The sequence below is a fragment of the Xenopus laevis genome, chromosome 8L (genome assembly GCF_017654675.1).
Source record: "Xenopus laevis strain J_2021 chromosome 8L, Xenopus_laevis_v10.1, whole genome shotgun sequence".
In the NCBI taxonomy this organism is placed as follows: Eukaryota; Metazoa; Chordata; class Amphibia; order Anura; family Pipidae; genus Xenopus; species Xenopus laevis.
This window is the reverse complement of record NC_054385.1, coordinates 24,103,085-24,125,488: the sequence shown is the minus strand read 5'-3', so window position 1 is coordinate 24,125,488 and position 22,404 is coordinate 24,103,085. Positions and strand designations below refer to the sequence as shown.

Sequence of the window (22,404 nt, the reverse complement as noted above, 5' to 3'; positions counted from 1 at the left end):
AGAGGGGACAGCCCTGCCTCGTTCCCCTTTGTATGGGAATGGGTGCTGAAATAAAGTTCATATACTTGGCACTAGGGTTTCAATACATAGCAAACACATGGTTTAGGAAGCTCATAGGAAATTTATATTGTGTCAAAATTTTTCCTAGATACACCCAAGAGCATAATCTATTCCCTGGCCATGCATAATAAATTCACCACCCTCCATACATTATCACTAGCTTGATGGGTTGGCATAAAGCCTTTATTTCCATGTACAGTATAATGCTAGTTATTAAGTGATTTAATCTGGTTGCATATATTGTAGCAAGAATTTTTAAATCAAGATTAAGATATTTGACTGTAATTTTCAGCTTTGGTAGGATCCTTTGTTGGTTTAGGAATGACTGAGACATAGACACTTAAAGGCACATATATCAAGTAAGTTTTTTAAAACTCCCATAAACTCCCAGAAGTTCAACAAATCAAAATGTATTAATAAAATTGAATTTACTCAGCTTGGTTGAATTGAATCGACCCAAAAACACAAATAAAATTTGATTCAAATTAGAAAAACTCAATTTGAATTTAAAAAACTTGTTTCGAGTTTTTTTCTCTGAAAAAAACTTGAATGTCAGGAAGATGAAGGGCAAGAGTATGATAAATCTTGAAATTCCAATTGGAATTTCAATTAAAACTCGATAATTCAACCAAGCTGAGAGTTTTGACCAAAAAAAAAAGTCAAATAATATCTGTCATAAAAGCCGATACAGCAAGACTGATTAATAATCAGAAAATGCAGACTGCACTGGTTCTGCAGATACAAATTTCTGCACAGTCGCCAGCTGCTTTACAGGGAAACAAACAAAGCTGCTCGAGTTCTGGGAAGTAAGGTCTCCCCACTGCCATTTGAAAGTATGATTGTTTCTCTGCAGAGTGGTTAGGGACCATGTGAAGTTTCCTATCTGCGGCAGTCAGAGCAAGTAAAGCGAAGGGGGAATTTTTACTGCATACAGTCAAGTTTATTATAAAAATGGTCCACATTTTTTTAATTAAAGTATATTGGGGATAGATTTATTTTTCTTTTAAGAAAGTAAAAATGGGATTTTATATTTTTTGCCTTTACATCCCCTTTAATAAATTTGCCCCTTAAAGTGTCTGGTCAAAAATGATTTGTTTTGCTAATGTCTGCAAAGAGGCGACATAATTGGGGGGGCTAATATTTTTACAAGAGCCTAATAGTATTGTGCACTCAAGCCATCTGGACCTGGAGCTTTAGAGTTTTCAAAATGTTTAATAGCTATTTGTATTTCATCAACTGTTATTGGCATTGTCATATATTCTCGTTGATCTGCCATCAATGACGGAGAGCTAATTGCTATAAATAGGTTTTACATTTTGCGTTTGATTTTGTTCATGTTTGTTGGTATAGTTTTTAATTTGTTGGTATAGTTTTAATCAATTAATTCAAATTTTTAAAAATTATTTCCTTTTTCTCTGTGATGGAGGCAAAACAAGCCTATTGAATTTAAATCCAATAGGCTGGTTTTGCCATATATTTTATTTCTATCCATAACGCATTCTGGATAACAGGTCCCATACCTGTATTGGTATACACCTAACAGAGGGTAGTGTCCACATGGAATAAAATCCAGGAGTGTCTATGTTATTGTATTCTGCTTCATGCACAATTGCTTTCGATATATCCTTGTTTAAAAAACAAAAACCTAGGTATCAGAGTGATTTCCTCAGACTGGAATTTTTGTAATGTTATCTGATGTTGTCTGTGCTGAGGTTGCATGGATCTGATAGTTGTAGAAGGAAAAAAAACATTCTGTGGTAAGTAGTTCAAATGTTTATTCAGTGACATGTTGTTTGTACTAAGCTACTGTATTTCTATAATTTCCTGGATTCTTAGAGCAATGGGAACCGCCTGTCACCTGTGTGCAGACCAAAGGGTGTTAGTGCAGTATGCTGTCAATGCATCTTCTCCAATACCCTGCAACCCATGTGGCTACTGGAGCCCAAGGGAAGCTGAAGGTAAGGGTGTGACCTAGCAATAAAGTTATCAATATATAAAAATATATCTCATATACTGCATTTGTTTTGAAAAAGCAATTGTCAATTTCAACCCCTCCAGATGAACCCCCCAGGTCATGCAACACTGAGGTGCCAGCTAAAATCTTCATATTTTACAACAGGGGTATATTCATTTTTGTATTACACAATATTTTGTGACACAAATCTCATCACAAAGAACCAACTCTGATTGCTGACTCTGTTGTTCATAAGGATATAATTTACAGGATGTGTATTTATATAGTGAATAAAGTACCCCCTATTGTAAAATATACGGATATTATAAGTTACAGAGGAGTTAATTTTTTATAGTTTTGAATTACTTGCCTTTTTCTTCTGACTCTTTTCAGCTGTCAAATGGGGATCTTTATCCTTTCAAATGGGGAATTTATCCTTTCTGATAGCTTTAAGCATGTAGCTTTAAGCATGCATTGAAAAGAGGACCTGTTGTATTCAAGCTTTTCTACAAAGATCAAAAATAATATAATAAATCGGTAGTTAAATTTATGTTCTCCTAATACTGAATTATCACACTGAATTGGATAGATGATAGATAGATAGATAGATAGATAGATAGATAGATAGAAATATAGGAGAAGATGGTCTCATTCTGTTATATTAAATTATTTGCCATATGATAAAGGGAAACTGTGAAGATGCATTTTTTCATATTTATACAGCTGATATCTTGCTTGTCCAAACAATGTGCTGCAGCAGAACGAATAAGGGTAGTGTATATCGGTGAAGACAAGCACCTTGCTTAATAACAGTATTTATACCCCTCACTGCTAAATAGTGAAGTCAACAAACATAAAGACGAAAAGTCTTTGGAGCAAAACTCAAACAGAGTGAAGCATGCTTCCCAGTAAGAATGACTGCTTTAAAATGCAATACCGTCTTTAATGTTGTTTAGCTTTAGATGCTTTAAAAAGGCAAGCCACTAAAGAAAAATATCAACCATGATGCTGGAACAAACTCAATAGACCAATACTGTAATAAAGGCTCCAATGACAATTTAAATGAGATAATGTAAGTTAAAAAGTGAACGATGTAGGTGATGTAGGGGTGAATTACAAAATAAACTGCCACATCACAGATATAACTGTTCAGTTTAAAGGTAAATATATTGACACAAAAAAAAATACTTTTTAAAATATGAATATACATTAAAAGTTACCTATAGGTCATGTTGATTATTTTTTGCCAAGAGGTTTGTTTTTGTAAGCAATTGTTAGTTGAAGTTTTTAACATGACTCTTTTGCCAACCTGACTGTCCCATCTCAGCCTGTCAGTTAAAGTTTCTAATGCTAACGGACTCCTGCTGCACAAATATGGCAGCCCCCTCATACAGGAACATGGGGCATCAGACAGGTAATGTAAAAACCTTGTGCAAATACTTTATGGCAAAGTTATAAGTAGCTATCCTCCATAAGGACTATGTAAGTGTACATTACACTGTTCAGCTTCAAACACCAACAACAAAAAGCTACTGGCATCTGAATAAGAAGTTTATGGGTGTCATGGAAATAATTGCTTGGGCACTAAGGGTAAGGCCAGACGAGGAGATTCGGGGAGATTTTGTCGCCTGGCGACTTATCGCCACGTCTTTTGCGCGACTATCTCCCCGAACTGCCTCAGCGTCTTTTCCGCATAGGCTTTTGCGTTGTAGACTATGGGGAAAAGACGCTGAGGCAGTTCGGGGAGATAGTCGCGCAAAAGACGTGGCGATAAGTCGCCAGGCGACAAAATCTCCCCGAATCTCCTCGTCTGGCCTTACCCTAAGATAGGGTTGCACCAGCAGCCAACTGTGGCCAAACCTTGATGCTTTTACTTCCCTTATTACTACTTCCTGCATATAAGCAAATAAATAACTTCTGTTTTCCACCAGCCAGTAAGATGCTTTTTTTAAAAGAAATTTTCTTCTGTGGAAAAGTTTGTGGTAAGGTTGAACTCAACCCCTGTTGAAGTCATCAAGATTTATTGATTATTTTTCCATCTACTGACTGCTGTAAGACATTGCCATTTATCTGCACTGCGTAATAATAATTTGCTGCATGCATTAAATATTTGTGCAGTATTTCCCTATTGATTCTTCAGTGGGTTACAGATATTGTTACAGCAAATTCAAAAGAGAAAACAAAATGCCAATGTTCTGAATATATGCCATGTCCCAGAATCTAAACAATATACACAAAAATAGAAAAGAAAAAAAGTTTGTGCAAGCTGTGGTTCTAATGCCCTAATATTGCATATATTTGGCTGAAAGATGTAACAAAAACCTTTGCTTTTCAGGTCATCCTGACGTTGAACAACCATGTGAAACAAGTGTACGCACCTGGAGTCCAAGCTCAGGAGGATTCCGTGACACTGTACCACCAACTTGCCTTGAACCACATGGATGTTACTTGCAGTTGGAATTTAGTCATGCAGTGGTACCTCAGTCACTTACAATATGGGTGACATTTGTAAACACAGAGTGGAACACAAGTGGTGCTGCTGTGGATGTGAAACTTCTCATGGTTAATGGGAAGGAGTTATCCCTGGGACCCCAGAACATTTTTTGTGATGTCCCACTGACCATCAAGTTGGACAATAAAGATCTCAAGGAGGAAGTGTTTGCCATTCAGATTTACACCAAAGACAACCTGCTGGAGATTGATGCGGCTATGATCACTTCTATGCCAAACAGCCCTTTGTGTGCAAGCTGCAAGCCCATCCATTATAAGGTACTCCGGGACCCACCAGCAGAAGGCAAATTTCCTTCTTTGATCTCCAATCTTCATAGAAGATACACAGACACGTAAGTAAATTGTTTATCAGAATAAAATAGCACTGTTTTATATCAATCAATTTCTGCTTTGTCAGCAGCAGTCCCATAAAAATGTATGATAGAAATCATTAGTAGGGTCAACTTTTTTCGGCTGGTACAATTTTGCAGCAAAAGTCACAATTTCCATGAATTCATGGAAAGCTGGGTTAGAAGCTGGGTAATTGAAATTGGCAACACAGGAGCCTTTTCTTTCCTTCTATGAAGAACAGTTGTAGCATAATGGAAAGGAGCTTCACTAAAACGGTAGGGCAATGTATATGTAAAAGCACCTTAACTGGGGCAGTTTTGGGGTAGTTTCACTCATCAGGGCAGTTTTGCTCAAACTTTATTCCATGGTGCTCACAACACTTCAATGTTCAAACGTTTCGGGACCGCATGGCCCTTCCTCAGTGACGAGTCCTTCCTCAGTGACGAGTCACTGAGGAAGGGCCATGCGGTCCCGAAACGTTTGAACATTGAAGTGTTGTGAGCACCATGGAATAAAGTTTGGGATTCACCCGTTTGTAGCAGACAAGGTATTGGCTTTCCATTTATTTTTGACTTTTTCAGTCTTTTCTACACAGGTTGATAATCCACCAGGTGTAACAGCAGACTAAAGTTGGTCAAACACAAGCCAAAATGTTCAATTTTTTCACACAGCCGCCACTGATAAGTCAGGTGGGGTGTGGGAATCTTTGTAATTTAAATATATTCTGCACAAATGTAAAAATTATTGTTTCATAACTTTTCCATAATGGAAAATTCCACCAGACTGTTCAAGCAGTAAAATCAGCATCAAAATACTGCTAATTTAAAATCCTTCCTAATCCCTAACTCATTTTCAGGAATACTAATGCATTGTTTAACCTCCTAGTTTATACAGTGTAGAGAAAATATAGATTTGTTTCAGAAAACCGCAAATATGTTCTGTGAGTGCATATAATATACAAGAGCTTGGCAGATAAGGGATCGCTTATCTGGAAACCTGTTGTCCAGAAAGCTCCAAATTACATGAAGGCCATCTCCCATAGACTCCATTTTAATCAAATATGCGTACTTATATATTTTCTTATTTTTCTGTAATAATAAAACAAAACATTGCACTTGATCCCAACTAAAGATATAATTGATTCCTATTGGAGTCAAAACAATTCTATTGTATTTATTTAAAATTTAAATAATTTTTTAGAAGACATAAGGTATGATGATCCATTATGGAAAGACCCTTTATCTGGAAACCCCCATACCTGTATATATTTTGTTGTTTGTCTTTGTCCCATATAAAGTGTGCACCTATAAAGGAACCAGATCACCACAACCACCATTTTTGACTTTGTGCAGTTTTCAATTTACAATTTTAATTTAATTTATCATTAGTGCTATATTTATACTATATATTGTAACAGTATATTTTAGCATTCGATAAAACACACTCTGATATGTTACTATGTAGATCTGAAAGTAAGGTAAGGAATCTGAGGGTTGGTTTGTATATGCCATGTTTTATCATTAAAGCATCTTTCACTTAATCTAAATAAAGTTCCCATGAGAGCCATGTTTCCTATGATTTACCCTGTAATTGATATTTTGTATTTCCTATGACCCTGTTTCAATTAACCTTTCTTAAAAGATTCTGTTTGATGAATGAGAGGTTTTTTTTTCCAGGCCAGAGGTAAGAGTGTTCTAATGTGCATCAGTAATCTTTTAATCTGAGGGTGATTGAACATGAGAAGACAAACTTCAGGTGGACAATGATTTGCATGTATGGTCATTTCTAGTATCCTAGTCAATTTATCATGGTATTTTGTAGATTCTGGGCATGCCAGAAACATCTGAATAAGGGTGCATCACAATTTCATGGGGGAATACCCCATGCACCAGTGTTATATATAAGGTGACCTATTTTTTTTGTAATTTGTAATTTTATTGATTTTCTTTAAAAGTAAATAAAGGGTCAATAAAGAAACCGCATATAAAAAGTTGTTTTCTTACATATCATAATGAATATTTTAGTTAATGTAGACCGGTCACTTCTGGTGATCGCTTGCTCTATCGTCTATTAGCTGTGTCGCAATACAACAAGGGGGGCAGGTGGTGGGAGGAGTAAAAAAGTGTGGGAGAGAGAGAGAGAGAAGAAAGGAAAAAAGGGTGAGGGAGAGGGGAGGTGAGAGTAGTCAGAGAGATTATGCAGCTCTCTTTTTACTTCAATTTAGAGACTCAGTATCTACCTTGTTCTGTATGCAGTACCTTTCGTTGCAGTGTTAGTCTCGTACTGTAGGTTTTCCAAGTGCCGGGCCCATGGGTACCATAGTTTCTGTCCAGGAGTTCTCTATAGTATCTCTGATAAACACCCTGATGCAGTTCACTTTGGTCACCAGTGTTTGCAAACCTGGAATTTGTGGATCTTTTAGGATGTGTGTGGCTAACTTGCGGGATTGCGTAGAGTGTATGGCTCTGATTTTCATGCCCAAGAGCAATGTGTGAGTAGCTGCTTGTATGGTGCACTGGAGAACCTTGGAGAGCAGAGTAACAACCATCTTCTAGAATTCCTGAGCTACTGTGCAAGTCCACCAGGTGTGTAAAAAGGATCCTCATTCCCCACACCCTCTGAAACAGGTGGCGAAGTCTGGATTGCAGCTGAGTCTGCTGATACATGCAGGAGTACAGTACCAACGAAATATAATTTTGTTTGCTCTCTCCTTAGAGACTGAGCATATTGATGTTTTTTTGGCTGTATCCTACACGTATGACCAGGACTTTTTGGCTATTTTGAGGTCTAGGTCTTCTTCCTATTTAGTCATAAAGGGCTGGTGTATATCTGTGTTACCTGGAGGCTTTTGTATAGAAGCGAGATCAAGGGGCAGATTTATTAAGGGTTGAATTGAAAATTCAAATTCGAATTTTCAATTCTATTTATGGTTAAAAATGTCAAATTCAACTAGGGAATTATCCAAACTCGATTTTCTAGATTTATCATACACTGGCCCTTTAAGAAGGCAAATTCGACTGTTCGCCATCTAAAACCTGCCAAATTACTGTTTAAGTCAATGGGAGAGGTCCAGGGATCAATTTGGAGATGTTTGAAGCCTTCCTGACATTCAAGTTTTTTTCGGAGAAAAAACTCGAATCGAGTTTGATGAAATTCGAATGGAATTTGATTTGAGTTTTTGGGTCATTTAGATTCATTCAAGTTTTAATAATTTGATTTTATTAATAAAGTTTACGAAGTTGAATTTCAAATTAATTCAAATTTAAGGGAGTTTAAAAAAACTCACATGAATTTGAAATTTGACCCTTGATAAATGTGCCTCCCTGTGTGTCGGGTAGGAGCATTTATTGCAAATGGTTTCAAAATACAGTAAGTCAGGGACTGCTTAGTTTTGGTTTTAATCTCAGATTCCACATAGTGTCTGATTTATAAATATTGGAAAAATCGTGTGTGTGGGATCTCATGTTTCTCCTTGCATTGTTGGAAAGATATAGCATTCTGATCTGGGATAAAGGCTGCGAGAGTAAGCTTGTTTGCTACAATCTAAAAACTAAGTCTGTTGGGATGCAGCCTTATGGGTGTCAGGACTGCCAGTCGGCCAATCCTTTCTCTTCAACGTCGCGGTCAAGGTGGAGGCGCCCATAGTAAACACGTGGGGAACAGACACGGCGAAATTTGAAAATAAAAGCTCTACCAGGCCACAGGTTCAATGCACGATTATATGTTTTGTTTGGAACATTTCTGGGTGCTTTACAATTCTTGCTAAACTGATTTCTGGACTTCTGACCCTGTCTGAAGCTTGACTTTGCTACTAATCTGCCTGCCTATTGAAAGCCTGCCTGGATATTGACTATGAATACGCCTGATCCCTATTTGTACTGCAAACTTGTACTTTAACCCTTAAGCTTCCTCCTTGGTCCAGGCTACTCCTGCTGGGATCCGATAGGCCCCCGGACATTATAATTGGGTCATGGACCCCACTGAGGAAGCTACGCCTGATGTCGGAACAGTCCTCTAGGATTGGCATCCCGCATGGATGCTTATGTTGGTCAGCAGGTCCACAATGGGCAAGTATTGGACACGATCCTTTCTCAGATGACTTCCGCCACTTCTGTGTCGACCCTTCCTTCTGCGGTCTCTTCTGCTGGAGAACCCCGCATTCCTCCACCGCCCCGCTATAATGGGGATCCTCAGGCCTGTAGAGGCTTTGTGTCAAAGTGCTTCATCCAGTTTGAGTTTCAACCCTCGCAGTTCTCCAACAAGCGGGCTAAGGTGGGATATGTGATGAATAGGCTGGAGGGTAAACTGCTAGAGTGGACGACCACTCTCTGGAAGAAGAATTCACCTTTGACCTTTGATGCCAAGAATTCCTGCAGTCATTTTGAACTGATTGTGTCGCTAATGTCTCTTCCCATCTCCTACAGATCCGAGAAGGGAGCCACAGTGCCAGTGAGTTCGCAATTAACTTTAGAACTTTGATGGCAGAAACTAGTTGGAATAACGAGTCTTATGGGGCAGTTTTTTATCAGGGCCTTTTGAAGTCGATACGTGGCTTAGAGAGCACCAGACCATCAAAGAGCGCAGCAAGAGGTTCCAGCCAATATTACCCTACTCCATTTCAGTCGGCTCCTTCCCAGCAACCTCCTGTCTTTCCTCCGGAGGAACCTATGCAGATCGGAAGGGCCAATCTCTCTGAGCAGGAAAAACTTCGTAGACGCTTGGCTGGCCTGTGCCTGTATTGTGGTGGCCAAGCTCACTTTGCCAACCTCTGCCCATTGAAACCAGGGGGTTCCCCTTGCCAAGGTAAAACTGGAATGTCTCATGTGGTGTTTTCTCCAAGAGAATTGATTGGTCTTCCAATCATATCTCCCCTTGGAGTTTATACTAAAACAGAAATATTAGAAGAGATGGACTGCTGACTTTACATTTTATATTGAGTGCAAGCATTTATCAGTTACTCCCATCCAGTGGGTATCCGTTTACCGATCTTCGACCCCTCTACACTCTACAGGGATTTTGCTGATGTATTCTGTAAAAGATACGCAGAATTTCTCCCTCCTCATCATCCCTACGACTGCCCTATCGATCTTCTCCCTGGAACCATACCCCCCAGAGGTCAGATAAACCTCAGCTGGAGCTGGCTTCTTCGTAGAAAAGAAGGATGGTGGTCTGCGTCCCTGCATTGACTACCGGGGACTTAATAATTTTATGGTTAAAAACTGATACCCCATGCCTCTTATCTCTGAACTTTTCTACCAACTGAAAGGGGCTAAAATCTTGACCAAGTTGGATTTACGTGGGCGTATAACGTCATCTGCATACTTGAAGGAGAAAAATGGAAGACGGCATTCAACACCCGGAATGGGCATTACACATATCTCTTAATGCTCTTTGGCCTCTGCCGTCTTCCAGGAGTTCATGAATGACATTTTCTGGGATCGACTGGGGAAATCGGTGGTTGTGTACCTAGATGACATCTGAATCTTCTCCAAAGACTTGGAAAGTCATCATTCTCAAGTGAAGGAGGTAATCTATCATTTGAGTAAAAACTCCCTCTTTGCCAAACTGGAGAAGTGCGTCTTTGAGGTGTCCAAGATCCCGTTTCTTGGGTATGTCATTTTCCCCCAAGGAATTTGAGATGGACTCGCCAAGATTTCGGCTATACAGAAGTGGCCTTTTCCCTTGAGTACCAAGGCCAGACAGAGATTTATTGGATTTGCAAACTACTACCGGCATTTCATTAAAGGGTTTTGCTCCCGTATCTTCCCTATCCTTGCTCTCATCCCCAAGGGAGGTAAACCCAATTCCTGGCCTCCTCCTGCCCGGGAAGCCTTCAGCCTCGGTTCTCTATTACCCTATCTCTCAATTACCCTTCTTCATTGAAGTTGATGCTTCCGATGTTGGAGCAGGTGCTATTATTTCTCAAAGACATTCTGGTGTTTGCTCTGGTGTTGGGTGCCGACTGTTATATCACTCTATTAAAATCACCAGACATGATGTCTCTCTACATGCAGAATTTGTGCAAAAAGCAGTTATTTTGTTAGACTTTGTCATACTGCAATTGGTTATTTGCGTGAGCTCTAATACATCTGCTAGGAAAGGAAGCCCCCCCATAAGATATATTGGATCTAACTGTCAATGACTATCTGACACCCAACTGCTGCAAGAAGACAGATGCTGAGAGAGAGAGATAGTGAAAATGTGTTTGATTATTTCAGAAACGATACCGAATAATTCATTGATTGTGTTTAGAAAGTTTCTTATTACAGTGTGATGAAGCTTGTGTCAAATTTTCATTTTTGCGATAGTTCCCCTTTATAGAGCAATTTGAGCACAAAATCGGCATGAACAAAAAAAATTGCTGCAGCAGAACTTTTTGTCACTCTTTCTAATTTTCAAATGTTGGGAGGTATGACCCACAACTCTTCCTTTCCATATAACAAATAAGCAATTTGTTGTACATATACCTTTTCTGCTCACCATGCCCTAAGCTACTATAACATTGATTTAATAAATTAATGAAATGCTGTTTTTTTACTATTCCCAACCTACAATCATTAAAAAAATAAATGTATTTCTTTCAGGAACAGGGTACAAAGTTTTGCAACAATTAAATAAAAGTAAAGATATGATGCATATAAGACATTAAGAAACAAAATGTATTCGTTAACCTGTCCAAAGCGATTGCAAGTCCACAAGCTGCACTGCTCAAATATTGACCCTACAGCAAATCTAAGACAGAAGCTTTTTTTTTTCCAATTCTTAACAAAATTAAGTTTTGCAGAAATTTTTTTTTTTTTTAAAGCAACATGGCAGTTAAGGAACTTTTACATTTTACAGAACTAAAATATTACTTTTGATTCGTAATTTTATTCAGTACCATGGAGAGCAAGAAGTGGTTGGGTTGCTCCCACAACTTGAGTGAGACATAAACTTGTCACCCTCTTGGTTACTATGTTCAAGAAAAGGAATAATGAAGAAACAGTGCTGACCACAAAAACCATATGATGTGCCCTTCCACTTCATAAACCTGCTGTGTACTGTATTTATATACATTACAACATAAATTCATTGGTTTGTCAGCGTAGTATATTTGGTTTGGTTATTTTATTTTAAGAATGTTATACCTATAAAATGTTTATCATTCACTTGCTGTTATCCCTAGAAGATGAAAATCCACCATTCTTAGTGGTGCTGGATCGGAAGCACAGCTCCTGTTTTTATTGCTGTTGCTGCAGCAGATCCCATTACTCCATGTCTCCTTCTTTACACTAATGAAGTCGGGCACGTGTCCAACAGTTGGTGGTGACATCATGTGGTATTTCCATTGCTCAGCAGTCCGCTGCAGCCAAGCTGCTTAACAGAATCATGGTTCTGGCAATGGAGTACTTTGTCCTCCATCCATCATGCTGCCCCTGATCCAATGAAGGTGATGCAGTTTTGTTTTATCCTACCTAGTTAAGTGGATTATATTGAGCAGCATAGTAAATCATTCAAACAACAATTCCCGGAGTCCACAAAGAGATATTACTTAACACAAATATAGCACAATATTGGATACAATGTAGTATTCATTAAAATATTGGTTGCAGTAATCTTACTATTAATTTCTGTCTTTGTTTTGCTGTAGGGTCAATATTTGAGCAGTCCAACTTGTGAATTTGCAATTGCTTTGGACAAGTTAACCCATACATTTAGTTTCTTAATGTCGTATATGCATCATATGTTTACTTTTGCAAAGGCTAAGCTAATTTGTATATCACCCTGTGTATCTGAAAATTAAATAAAGAGATAAAACCCCATGAATACTTGAAAGAAAGATAACGCCATAGAAAGCATGGGGCACTTATTTTCTAAAAAGGGAAATAAAGTCCAACAAATTTTATAAGCTACTTTTCTCATGCCTTTGTGGTATGGGATCTATAAATGTACTCTTATTTTATCAGGCCTATATCAAGTATCAAGAGACTGGTTGGTAGTAGACTAGGTATAAGACAGGGGCACCCAAACTTTTTGCAACGAGGGCCAGATTTGGTGAGGTAAAAATGTGTGGGGGCCGACCATTCAGCCCGACATTCTTTGTACCTTAACATTAAATTACAGGAATCGAGTAGCTGTAGCAGTAATATTTGGGCACATTAGTGAAATGATCTGCCACTTGGTCTATACTGCAGCCTTTGTGCTGAAGGTGTTAGCAATAGACACGTACTGGAACGTAGTGATGCCATACTTCTTTAGTTTACTGTACTGCCATGTCAGTACGTCTATTGACACCTGCTTCAGCCCTAAAGAAGTATGCGAAAACAACACGTCTCTACGTGCAAGTACGTGTCTATTGCTAACACCTTCAGCACACAGGCAGCAGTAAAGACCAAGTGGCAGATCATTTCACTAATGTGCCCAAATATTACTGCTATGGGATTCCTCTTCGCACTGTGCTGGGGTGCCTCATTATTATTAATTTCAAGACGGAGGCTGAGGGCCGGTGTAAATTTGAAAACGGGCCCCACTTTGGACATGCCTGATATAAGCCATTGCCTTATTTATAAAGAGTTGACAATAACCATTAATGTAGAAAAATCGTCAAAATATTTCACCTATCCGTTAGCAAGTGACCACTTCTATCTTGCTTTATTTTGATCAATCATTATATTACAAATTCAAATAAGTCATAACTATTTTAACATTTACACCTTATATACAATGCAATGGAATAACAGGAGATGATTACATTTAAATTCCAAGAACATGGAGTTGAGTTATTGCAGTAACTGACCCACAACTAAAAATCTGCCTGGCATAACCCAGCCAAGTCTTGACTTTAAGTCACTCAGATCAGCTACTGTGGAAATAAGTAATGCCGTATATAAAATATCTTAAAGTACTGGATATAGAGAATATGAGACTACAGGCTAATCAATGTGTTGATTCAGCAGTTGTTATTTGATTATTAAATCAGAATGTTCTGAGATTTAAGGTTTGAGCAAACAATGTTTTTTTCAGGCAGGAAACACAATCATTTGGCAAAGTTAATGGATATTGCCTAAAATATATTAACAGAGCTATGTACTCTGTATGGCTTGTGTGGTCTCAAGAAGAATGAAATATATTTGTATAACTAATACAAGTAGCTGTAAAGGGATCTATGCTAAAATACAATTTGTTCATACAATTTCAAATAGTTTAAAAATTTGTATACATGTAAAATTTGGCATGGTATGACAGAGGATGACTATGGTTCATAAATAAGAATGAGGCCATGGAAATGACAAATGTTTTTTGCTACTCAAGGGCAAGCTTTTAGGGTCTACACCAGGAGTCCCCAATTTTTTTTACTCATAAGTCACATTCAAATGCAAAAATAGCTAGGAACAACACTAGGGTAAAAAAGTCCCCGTAAATGCCAAATAAAGGCTGTGATTGCCTATTTGTTAGCCCCCTATATGCACTGGCAGCCTACAGGAGGCTCTTTTTGGCAGTACTTTGTTTTTACGCAATTAAAACTCCTGTAATTTTATGCAATTAAAACAAACCTGGAATTCAAAAATAAGCACCTGCTTTGAGGCCTCTGAGAGCAACATACAAGGGGTTGGAGAGCAATATGTTGCTTGTGAGTGATTGGTTGGGGATCACTGGTCTACACAGTTATGCCTTACATGAAATAAAATCTGTACCTAAAAAATAAAGCATTATCAGAAGGGGTATGGCAAGGGGAATGTTACTAAAAACACAGATACATTTTATTTTAAGTAGGAACTATATTAATATTTTTAAGTTTTTGGGATTTTTTTTTATCTGTATTTCTTTGGGTTTTGTTTGTATATTAATCTGCAAGTACACCAGCAGGGTTTAAAGGAGAAATAACCCCTCGTACTAAAATGCCCCCATAAACTGCCAGTTATTTCCCCCTCTCTCGGCACTATGCATTAGTCAGAAAACAATCCCTTAAAAAAATCTGACCCTAAAATGCAGCACAGTGGAGCTCCAGAGCACCATCTTCTGCCACATCATATTCTTTCGGGGCTCATCGCCGATTTGAGCATGCGCAGTTGAAGCCAATTCCTGACTTGGTCCAACTGCGCATGCTTCCATAGGTTTCGTGTCGGTATTGAGCCCCAAATCAATAAGAAGCAGCAGAAGATGCTTCGCTGTGCTTCTCTGCAATTTAATGTATTTATTTTCCAAGGCAAATTGCAGCTGTGTGAACCAAATTAAATTAAGGTATGTAATATTTTTTAAATTCTATCTGGTGAGTATAATATATTTTTATCAGATTCAGTGCTGTCAAGAAAGCCCAGGCTAATTTGACACTTTCTCCACCAACATCAGTAGTATCCAATTCTACCCTCTATAAGTAGTAAGTCATACAGTATTTATGCCATCTACCAGTCACTGTATTTTTCTGTCAAAGTATGGCCAATGTGACTGCTTACATTTTTCTGCACTCCTGGCTCTGTCTTGTGCAACAATTTAACAAACCAGCTGATTAACAGACCTGAAGGAGACCTGTAATAGATCCAGAGAATAGAAATGGTAAACAAGTACTGACATTTTAAATCAACCTATATTTGAAAGTTTTTTAAGTTTTAATACTATTAAATTAATATCCATATGCATAGTAGATATGGTACAACCTATAAAATTGGCAAATAGCATGCAGCTCACAAACACAGCCTTTGAGGAATACAAGAGATTACAGGCAGACAGACAAACAGATATGTTAGATTAGATAGATAGATAGATAGATAGATAGATAGATAGATAGATAGATAGATAGATAGATAGATAGATGATAGATGGATAGATCGATAGCATTTACCAATTTAAGACCGGACACCAATTAATTTGGTTATTTGGAACCATAGAGTATAATATTACAGCAAATTCAATGAAATAAAAGAAGTATGGCATTGTTATACTGGGTATTACTAAAGTGAACTTTATAGTTAAACCCAATACACATAGGGGCCCATTTACATAGCTTAGCTTACTTAGTGAAGGAATAGAGGAAAAAAAACTTAGACGATCGAATGTGCTACTTCGACCTTCGACTACGACTTTGACTTCGAATCGAACGATTCGAACTAAAAATCGTTCGATTATTCGACCATTCGATAGTCAAAGTACTGTCTGTTTAAAAAAAAAAACTTAGTTCGCCACCTAAAACCGACCAAAGTCAATGTTAGCATATGGGAAAGGTCCCCATAGACTTTGCTATCTTTTTTTGGTCGAAGAAAATTCGTTCAATCGATTGATTAAAATCCTTCGAATCGAACGTTTCGAAGGATTTAATCGTTCGATTGAACAAATTTCGGTAAATTCTTCGACTTCGATATTCGAAGTCGAAGGATTTCAATTCGGCAGTCGAATATCGAGGGTTATTTAACCCTCGATATTCGACCTTAATTAAATTTGCCCCATAGAGTTTATTACTTTTGACTTGAACTGTGCTCTTCTAATAGGCATTTATAGTGAACAAAATCTAGTAGGATAATCAGTAGGCTTTTGATCTCTAGGCCAGCACAATTCAAACCACTATAAATTTGTGATAATTTGACCATGGATCATATGTTTTGTTATGTGGATTGTATTCTGCTATCGATATTTTGGCCAAATATCATATCAACCTGTAGACTGAATAGCTTGCTATATCTCAGCCTTAGGGTAGTAATTTTTAAAAGTAAAAGCAGGTGTGATTTTGCCACACATGCAATGGGCAAATTAGACTGATCTGCCGAAAGCAGAGACGCCAGTGGCATAACTACAGACAAAGCAGACCCTGTGGCCACTGGGGTTGTGGGTCTGCTTCCTCTGTAGGGGGGCCAGTGGGTGACCTGTGGCACTCGGGGTAAATATTTGCTGGGGGGGAGGACAGGCCCCCATAGTTACATCACTGCGAGATGCATATTTCCAGGTCAGCCAATGTAAACCTTTCAGTGCAGCAAGTGTCAACTCAACCGATTGTAGACATCGCTACTACAGATTTCCTCTTCGCAGCCTAATTGTGTGTGGTAACATAGTAACATAGTAACATAGTAAGTAAGGTTGAAAAAAAGACACATGTCCATCGAATTCAACCTTTTTTTTTTTTTTATTAACTACCTACCTGCCAGTTGATCCAGAGGAAGGCAAAAAAACCCATCTGAAGCCTCTCCAATTTGCCTTAGAGGGGGAAAAATTCCTTCCTGACTCCAAAATGGCAATCGGACTAGTCCCTGGATCAACTTGGACTATGAGCTATTTCCCATAACCCTGTATTCCCTTACTTGCTAAAAAGCCATCCAACCCCTTCTTAAAGCTATCTAATGTATCAGCCTGTACAACTGATTCAGGGAGAGAATTCCACATCTTCACAGCTCTCACTGTAAAAAACCCCTTCCGAATATTTAGGCCGAACCTCTTTTCTTCTAATCGGAATGGGTGACCTCGTGTCAGCTGGAAAGACCTACTGGTAAATAAAGCATTAGAGAGATTATTATATGATCCCCTTATATATTTATACATAGTCATCATATCACCCCTTAAGCGCCTCTTCTCCAGCGTGAACATCTCCAATTTGGCCAGTCTTTCCTCATAGCTAAGATTTTCTATACCTTTTACCAGCTTAGTTGCCCTTCTCTGTACCCTCTCTAATACAATAATGTCCTGTTTGAGTGATGGAGACCAAAACTGTACGGCATATTCTAGATGGGGCCTTACAAGTGCTCTATACAGTGGAAGAATGACCCCCTCCTCCCTTGACTCTATGCCCCTTTTAATACAGCTCAAGACCTTATTTGCCCTTGATGCTGCTGACTGGCATTGCTTGCTACAGCCAAGTTTATCATCTACAAGGACTCCAAGGTCCTTTTCCATAATGGATTTACCTAGTGCAGTCCCATTAAGGGTATAAGTGGCTTGGATATTTTTACATCCCAAGTGCATGACTTTACATTTATCAACATTGAATCTCATTTGCCACTTAGCTGCCCAGATTGCCAGATTGTCAAGATCATGTTGCAAAGATGCCACATCCTGGATGGAATTAATTGGGCTGGATAATTTTGTGTCATCTGCAAACACTGATACATTACTTACAACACCCTCCCCTAAGTCATTAATGAACAAGTTAAATAAAAGTGGACCCAATACTGAGCCCTGGGGGACCCCACTAAGAACCTTACTCCAAGTAGAGAATGTCCCATTAACAACCACCCTCTGTACCCGATCTTGTAGCCAGTTTCCTATCCACGTGCAAACGACTTCATTAAGCCCAACAGACCTTAGTTTAGAAAGCAGTCGTTTGTGGGGCACAGTATCAAACGCTTTGGCAAAATCCAAATAGATCACATCTACTGCCCCCCCACTATCCAGAATCTTACTTACCACATCATAAAATGCAATCAAATTCGTCTGACATGACCTATCCTTCATAAAGCCATGCTGATTGTTGCTCATAATGCCATTCATTAGGACAAAATTTTGAATGTGATCCCTTAACAAGCCTTCAAATAATTTGCCCACCACAGATGTCAAGCTTACTGGCCTATAATTGCCAGGCTGAGATCGTAATCCCTTTTTAAATATTGGAATAACATCATCTTTTCTCCAATCCATAGGCACCATACCAGATGACTAGGGATGTAGTGAACGTCGGAAAAAAAGTTCGCGAACATATTCGCGAACTTGCGTCAAAAATGCGAACGGTTCGCGAACGTCGCGAACCCCATAGACTTCAATGGGAAGGCGAATTTTAAAATCTAAAAAAGACATTTCTGGCCAGAAAAATTATTTTAAAGTTGTTTAAAGGGTGCAACGACCTGGACAGTGGCATGCCAGAGGGGGATCAAGGGCAAAAATGTATCTGAAAAATACATTGTTGACACAGCGCTGCGTTTTGTGCTGTAAAGGGCAGAAATCACACTACATTTCTAAACCTGTGTAATAAACTGCTTTAAAACGTCCGGCGTCTACATGCCAATCAAGTCGTGTAAAGGTTACAGCCTGTTCACACGCAAAGACGAAACGCGGCGCTTACTGCAACGCAAAAAAACGCAAAGAGCTTTCATGAATGATACCGTCAAGTGAGCAAATAATAGTTGTTAATTACTAGTTGAGCTTGTCACCTCCAGGATGTTCGTCCTGTTGGTGGCAATATTTCTGTAGTGGTGTGTTTAGCAGTCACCGTGCTTGTGTGCACGTGCACGGTCAGGCAGAGGTAATTCAATGTACAGTGAAGTGAACCAAAAAACACTGATTGTGCAGTGTGGGCCCAGTTTTGGTCTACTTTATTGATCACCTGCGGTGACCATAAAAGATGCGATTTTGCCACTGTTGCAGAACCCTGAAAAATTAGGCATGTGTACATTCCTGAAAAATTATGTTTTTTTTGTCGCAGCCACTGAAGCACAGAGGCCAGAAAAAATATGCCATATAAATGCTGAAAATATAAAAAAAATTTTGTCGCAGCCACTGAAGCACAGAGGCCAGAAAAAATATGCCATATAAATGCTGAAAATATTCATTTTTTTTGTCGCAGCCACTGCAGCACAGAGGCCAGAAAAAATATGCCATATAAATGCTGAAAATATAAAAAAAAATTGTCGCAGCCACTGAAGCACAGAGGCCAGAAAAAATACGCCATATAAATGCTGAAAATATTCATTTTTTTTGTCGCAGCCACTGCAGCACAGAGGCCAGAAAAAATATGCCATATAAATGCTGAAAATATAAAAAAAAATTGTCGCAGCCACTGAAGCACAGAGGCCAGAAAAAATATGCCATATAAATGCTGAAAATATTCATTTTTTTTGTCGCAGCCACTGCAGCACAGAGGCCAGAAAAAATATGCCATATAAATGCTGAAAATATAAAAAATTTTTGTCGCAGCCACTGAAGCACAGAGGCCAGAAAAAATATGCCATATAAATGCTGAAAATATTCATTTTTTTTGTCGCAGCCACTGCAGCACAGAGGCCAGAAAAAATATGCCATATAAATGCTGAAAATATAAAAAAATTTTGTCGCAGCCACTGAAGCACAGAGGCCAGATTTACCTGGATTCAAATGAAACCAGTAGGGTTTGCACCCTAGTTTGTAACGGTGGCGGAGGGAGGAGGACGCTAAAGGACAGCTGTGTGTGGAGTCATGAGGCGTGCAGAGAAGGACAGCTGCATGGGGAGTCAGAACAAGTCTTCCGGCGTGCAGTAACCCTCCGAGATCCACGCCTCGTTCATTTTAATAAAGGTCAGGTAATCCACACTTTTGTGACCTAGGCGAGTTCTCTTCTCAGTTACAATCCCTCCTGCTGCACTGAAGGTTCTTTCTGAGAGGACACTTGAGGCGGGGCAAGACAAGAGGTTCATGGCAAATTGTGACAGCTCTGGCTACAGATCAAGCCTGCGCACCCAGTAGTCCAGGGGTTCATCGCTCCTCAGAGTGTCGATATCTGCAGTTAATGCCAGGTAGTCCGCTACCTGCCGGTCGAGGCGTTCTTTGAGGGTGGATCCAGAAGGGTTCTGGCGCTGCCTTGGACTGAAAAACATTTGCATGTCTGACGTTACAGAGTGGCCAAAGTGCTTTGTCCTTGCAGGTGCGCTCGTGGCAGGATTACTGGCACCTCTGCCCCTGGAATGTTGATGAGTTCCTGAAGTGACATCACCCTTAAAAGCATTGTACAACATGTTTTGCAGGCTGGTTTGTAAATGCAGCATCCTTTCGGACTTGTGGTACGTTGGTAACATTTCTGCCACTTTATGCTTGTACCGAGGGTCTAGTAGCGTTGCGACCCAGTACAGGTCCTTCTCCTTAAGCCTCTTGATACGGGGGTCCTTCAACAGGCATGACAGCATGAAAGACCCCATTCTCACAAGGTTGGATGCAGAGGTATCCATCTCCGCTTCCTCGTTATCAAGGACTACATCATCCACGGTCTCCTCCCCCCAGCCACGTACAAGACCAGGGGTCCCCAAAAGGTCACCACAAGCCCCCTGGGAAGCCTGCTCCTGTTGGTCCTCCTCCTCCTCCACAAAGCCACCTTCCTCCTCTGACTCCACTTCTGACACCTCTCCCTGCGTTGCAGCAGGTGCCTGGGCTCGTTCTGGTGATTCCGACCAGAAATTGTGCGCTTCCTGCTCCTCGTCACGCTGGTCTACAGCCTCATCTGTCACTCGTCGCACGGCACGCTCCAGGAAGAAAGCAAATTGTATTAGGTCGCTGATGGTGCCTTCGGTGCGACTGACCATGTTTGTAACCTCTTCAAAAGGGCGCATGAGCCTGCAGGCATCGCGCATAAGCACCCAGTAACGTGGGAAAAAAATCCCCAGCTCTGCAGATCCAGTCCTACCACCCAGTTCAAACAGGTATTCATTGACGGCTCTTTGTTGTTGCAGCAGACGTTCCAACATGAGGAGCGTTGAATTCCAGCGAGTCTGGCTGTCGCAAATTAAACGCCTGACTGGCATGTTGTACCGCTGCTGAATGTCAGCAAGGCGTGCCATGGCTGTGTAGGAACGTCTGAAATGGGCCGACACCTTCCTGGACTGCCTGAGAACGTCCTGGAATCCTGGGTACTTCGAGACAAAACGTTGGACTATTAAATTCAGAACATGTGCCATGCAGGGCACATGTGTTAAATTGCCCAGTCTCAGTGCTGCCAACAGATTGCTTCCGTTGTCACACACCACTTTTCCGATCTTCAGTTGGTGTGGGGTCAGCCACCGATCGGCCTGTGACTGCAGGGATGACAGGAGTACAGATCCGGTATGGTTTCTGCTTTCCAGGCACGTCATCCCCAAGACAGCATGACAACGGCGTACCTGGCACGTCGAATAGCCTAGGGGGAGCTGGGGGTGCACAGGTGTGGAGGAGGAGGACCCAGCAGCAGAGGAGGAAGAAGAGGAAGAAGACGAGGTAGAGAGCGAAGGAGGAGTAGAGGTGGTGGCAGAACCGCGTGCAATCCGTGGCGGTGACACCAACTCCACTGTTGTTGTTGAGCCACACATTCCCTGCTTCCCAGCCATTACCAAGTTCACCCAGTGGGCAGTGTAGGTGACATACCTGCCCTGACCATGCTTGGAGGACCATGCGTCAGTAGTCATATGGACCTTTGGCCCAACACTAAGTGACAGAGATGCGGTGACTTGGCTCTGCACATGGTGGTACAGGTGTGGTATTCCCTTTTTTGAAAAAAAATTGCGGCTGGGTACCTTCCACTGCGGTGTCCCAATTGCTACAAATTTGCGGAAGGCCTCAGAGTCCACCAGCTGGTATGGTAAAAGCTGGCGGGCTAAGAGTGCAGACAAGCCAGCTGTCAGACGCCGGGCAAGGGGGTGACTCGCAGACATTGGCTTCTTACGCTCAAACATGGCCCTCACAGAAACTTGGCTGGGGGCAGATGACTGGGAATGGGAACTGGTGGTCAAGGTGGAAGGCGGAGTGGAGGGTGGTTCAGACGGGTCAAGGACAGCAGAGGTAGAGCAGTAAGATGCTGGACCAGAAGGAGGGTGGCTTTTAGTTTGTCTGTTGCCTTTGAGGTGTTGCTCCCAAAGTGCTTTGTGCTTGCCGTTCAT

At 40.2% G+C, this 22,404-nt stretch overlaps 1 protein-coding gene across 1 annotated transcript in view; it reads left to right on the top strand.

Moving 5' to 3' along the window:
- The window catches only part of LOC108698294 (pappalysin-1), a 204,755-nt gene that overhangs the window by 66,131 nt on the left and 116,220 nt on the right, over window positions 1–22,404 (top strand). The window contains exons 6-7 of the mRNA XM_018229682.2: window positions 1,897–2,018; window positions 4,350–4,857. Of these exons, the coding sequence (XP_018085171.1) occupies window positions 1,897–2,018; window positions 4,350–4,857 (630 nt within the window). The remainder of the gene's footprint in view (window positions 1–1,896; window positions 2,019–4,349; window positions 4,858–22,404) is intronic.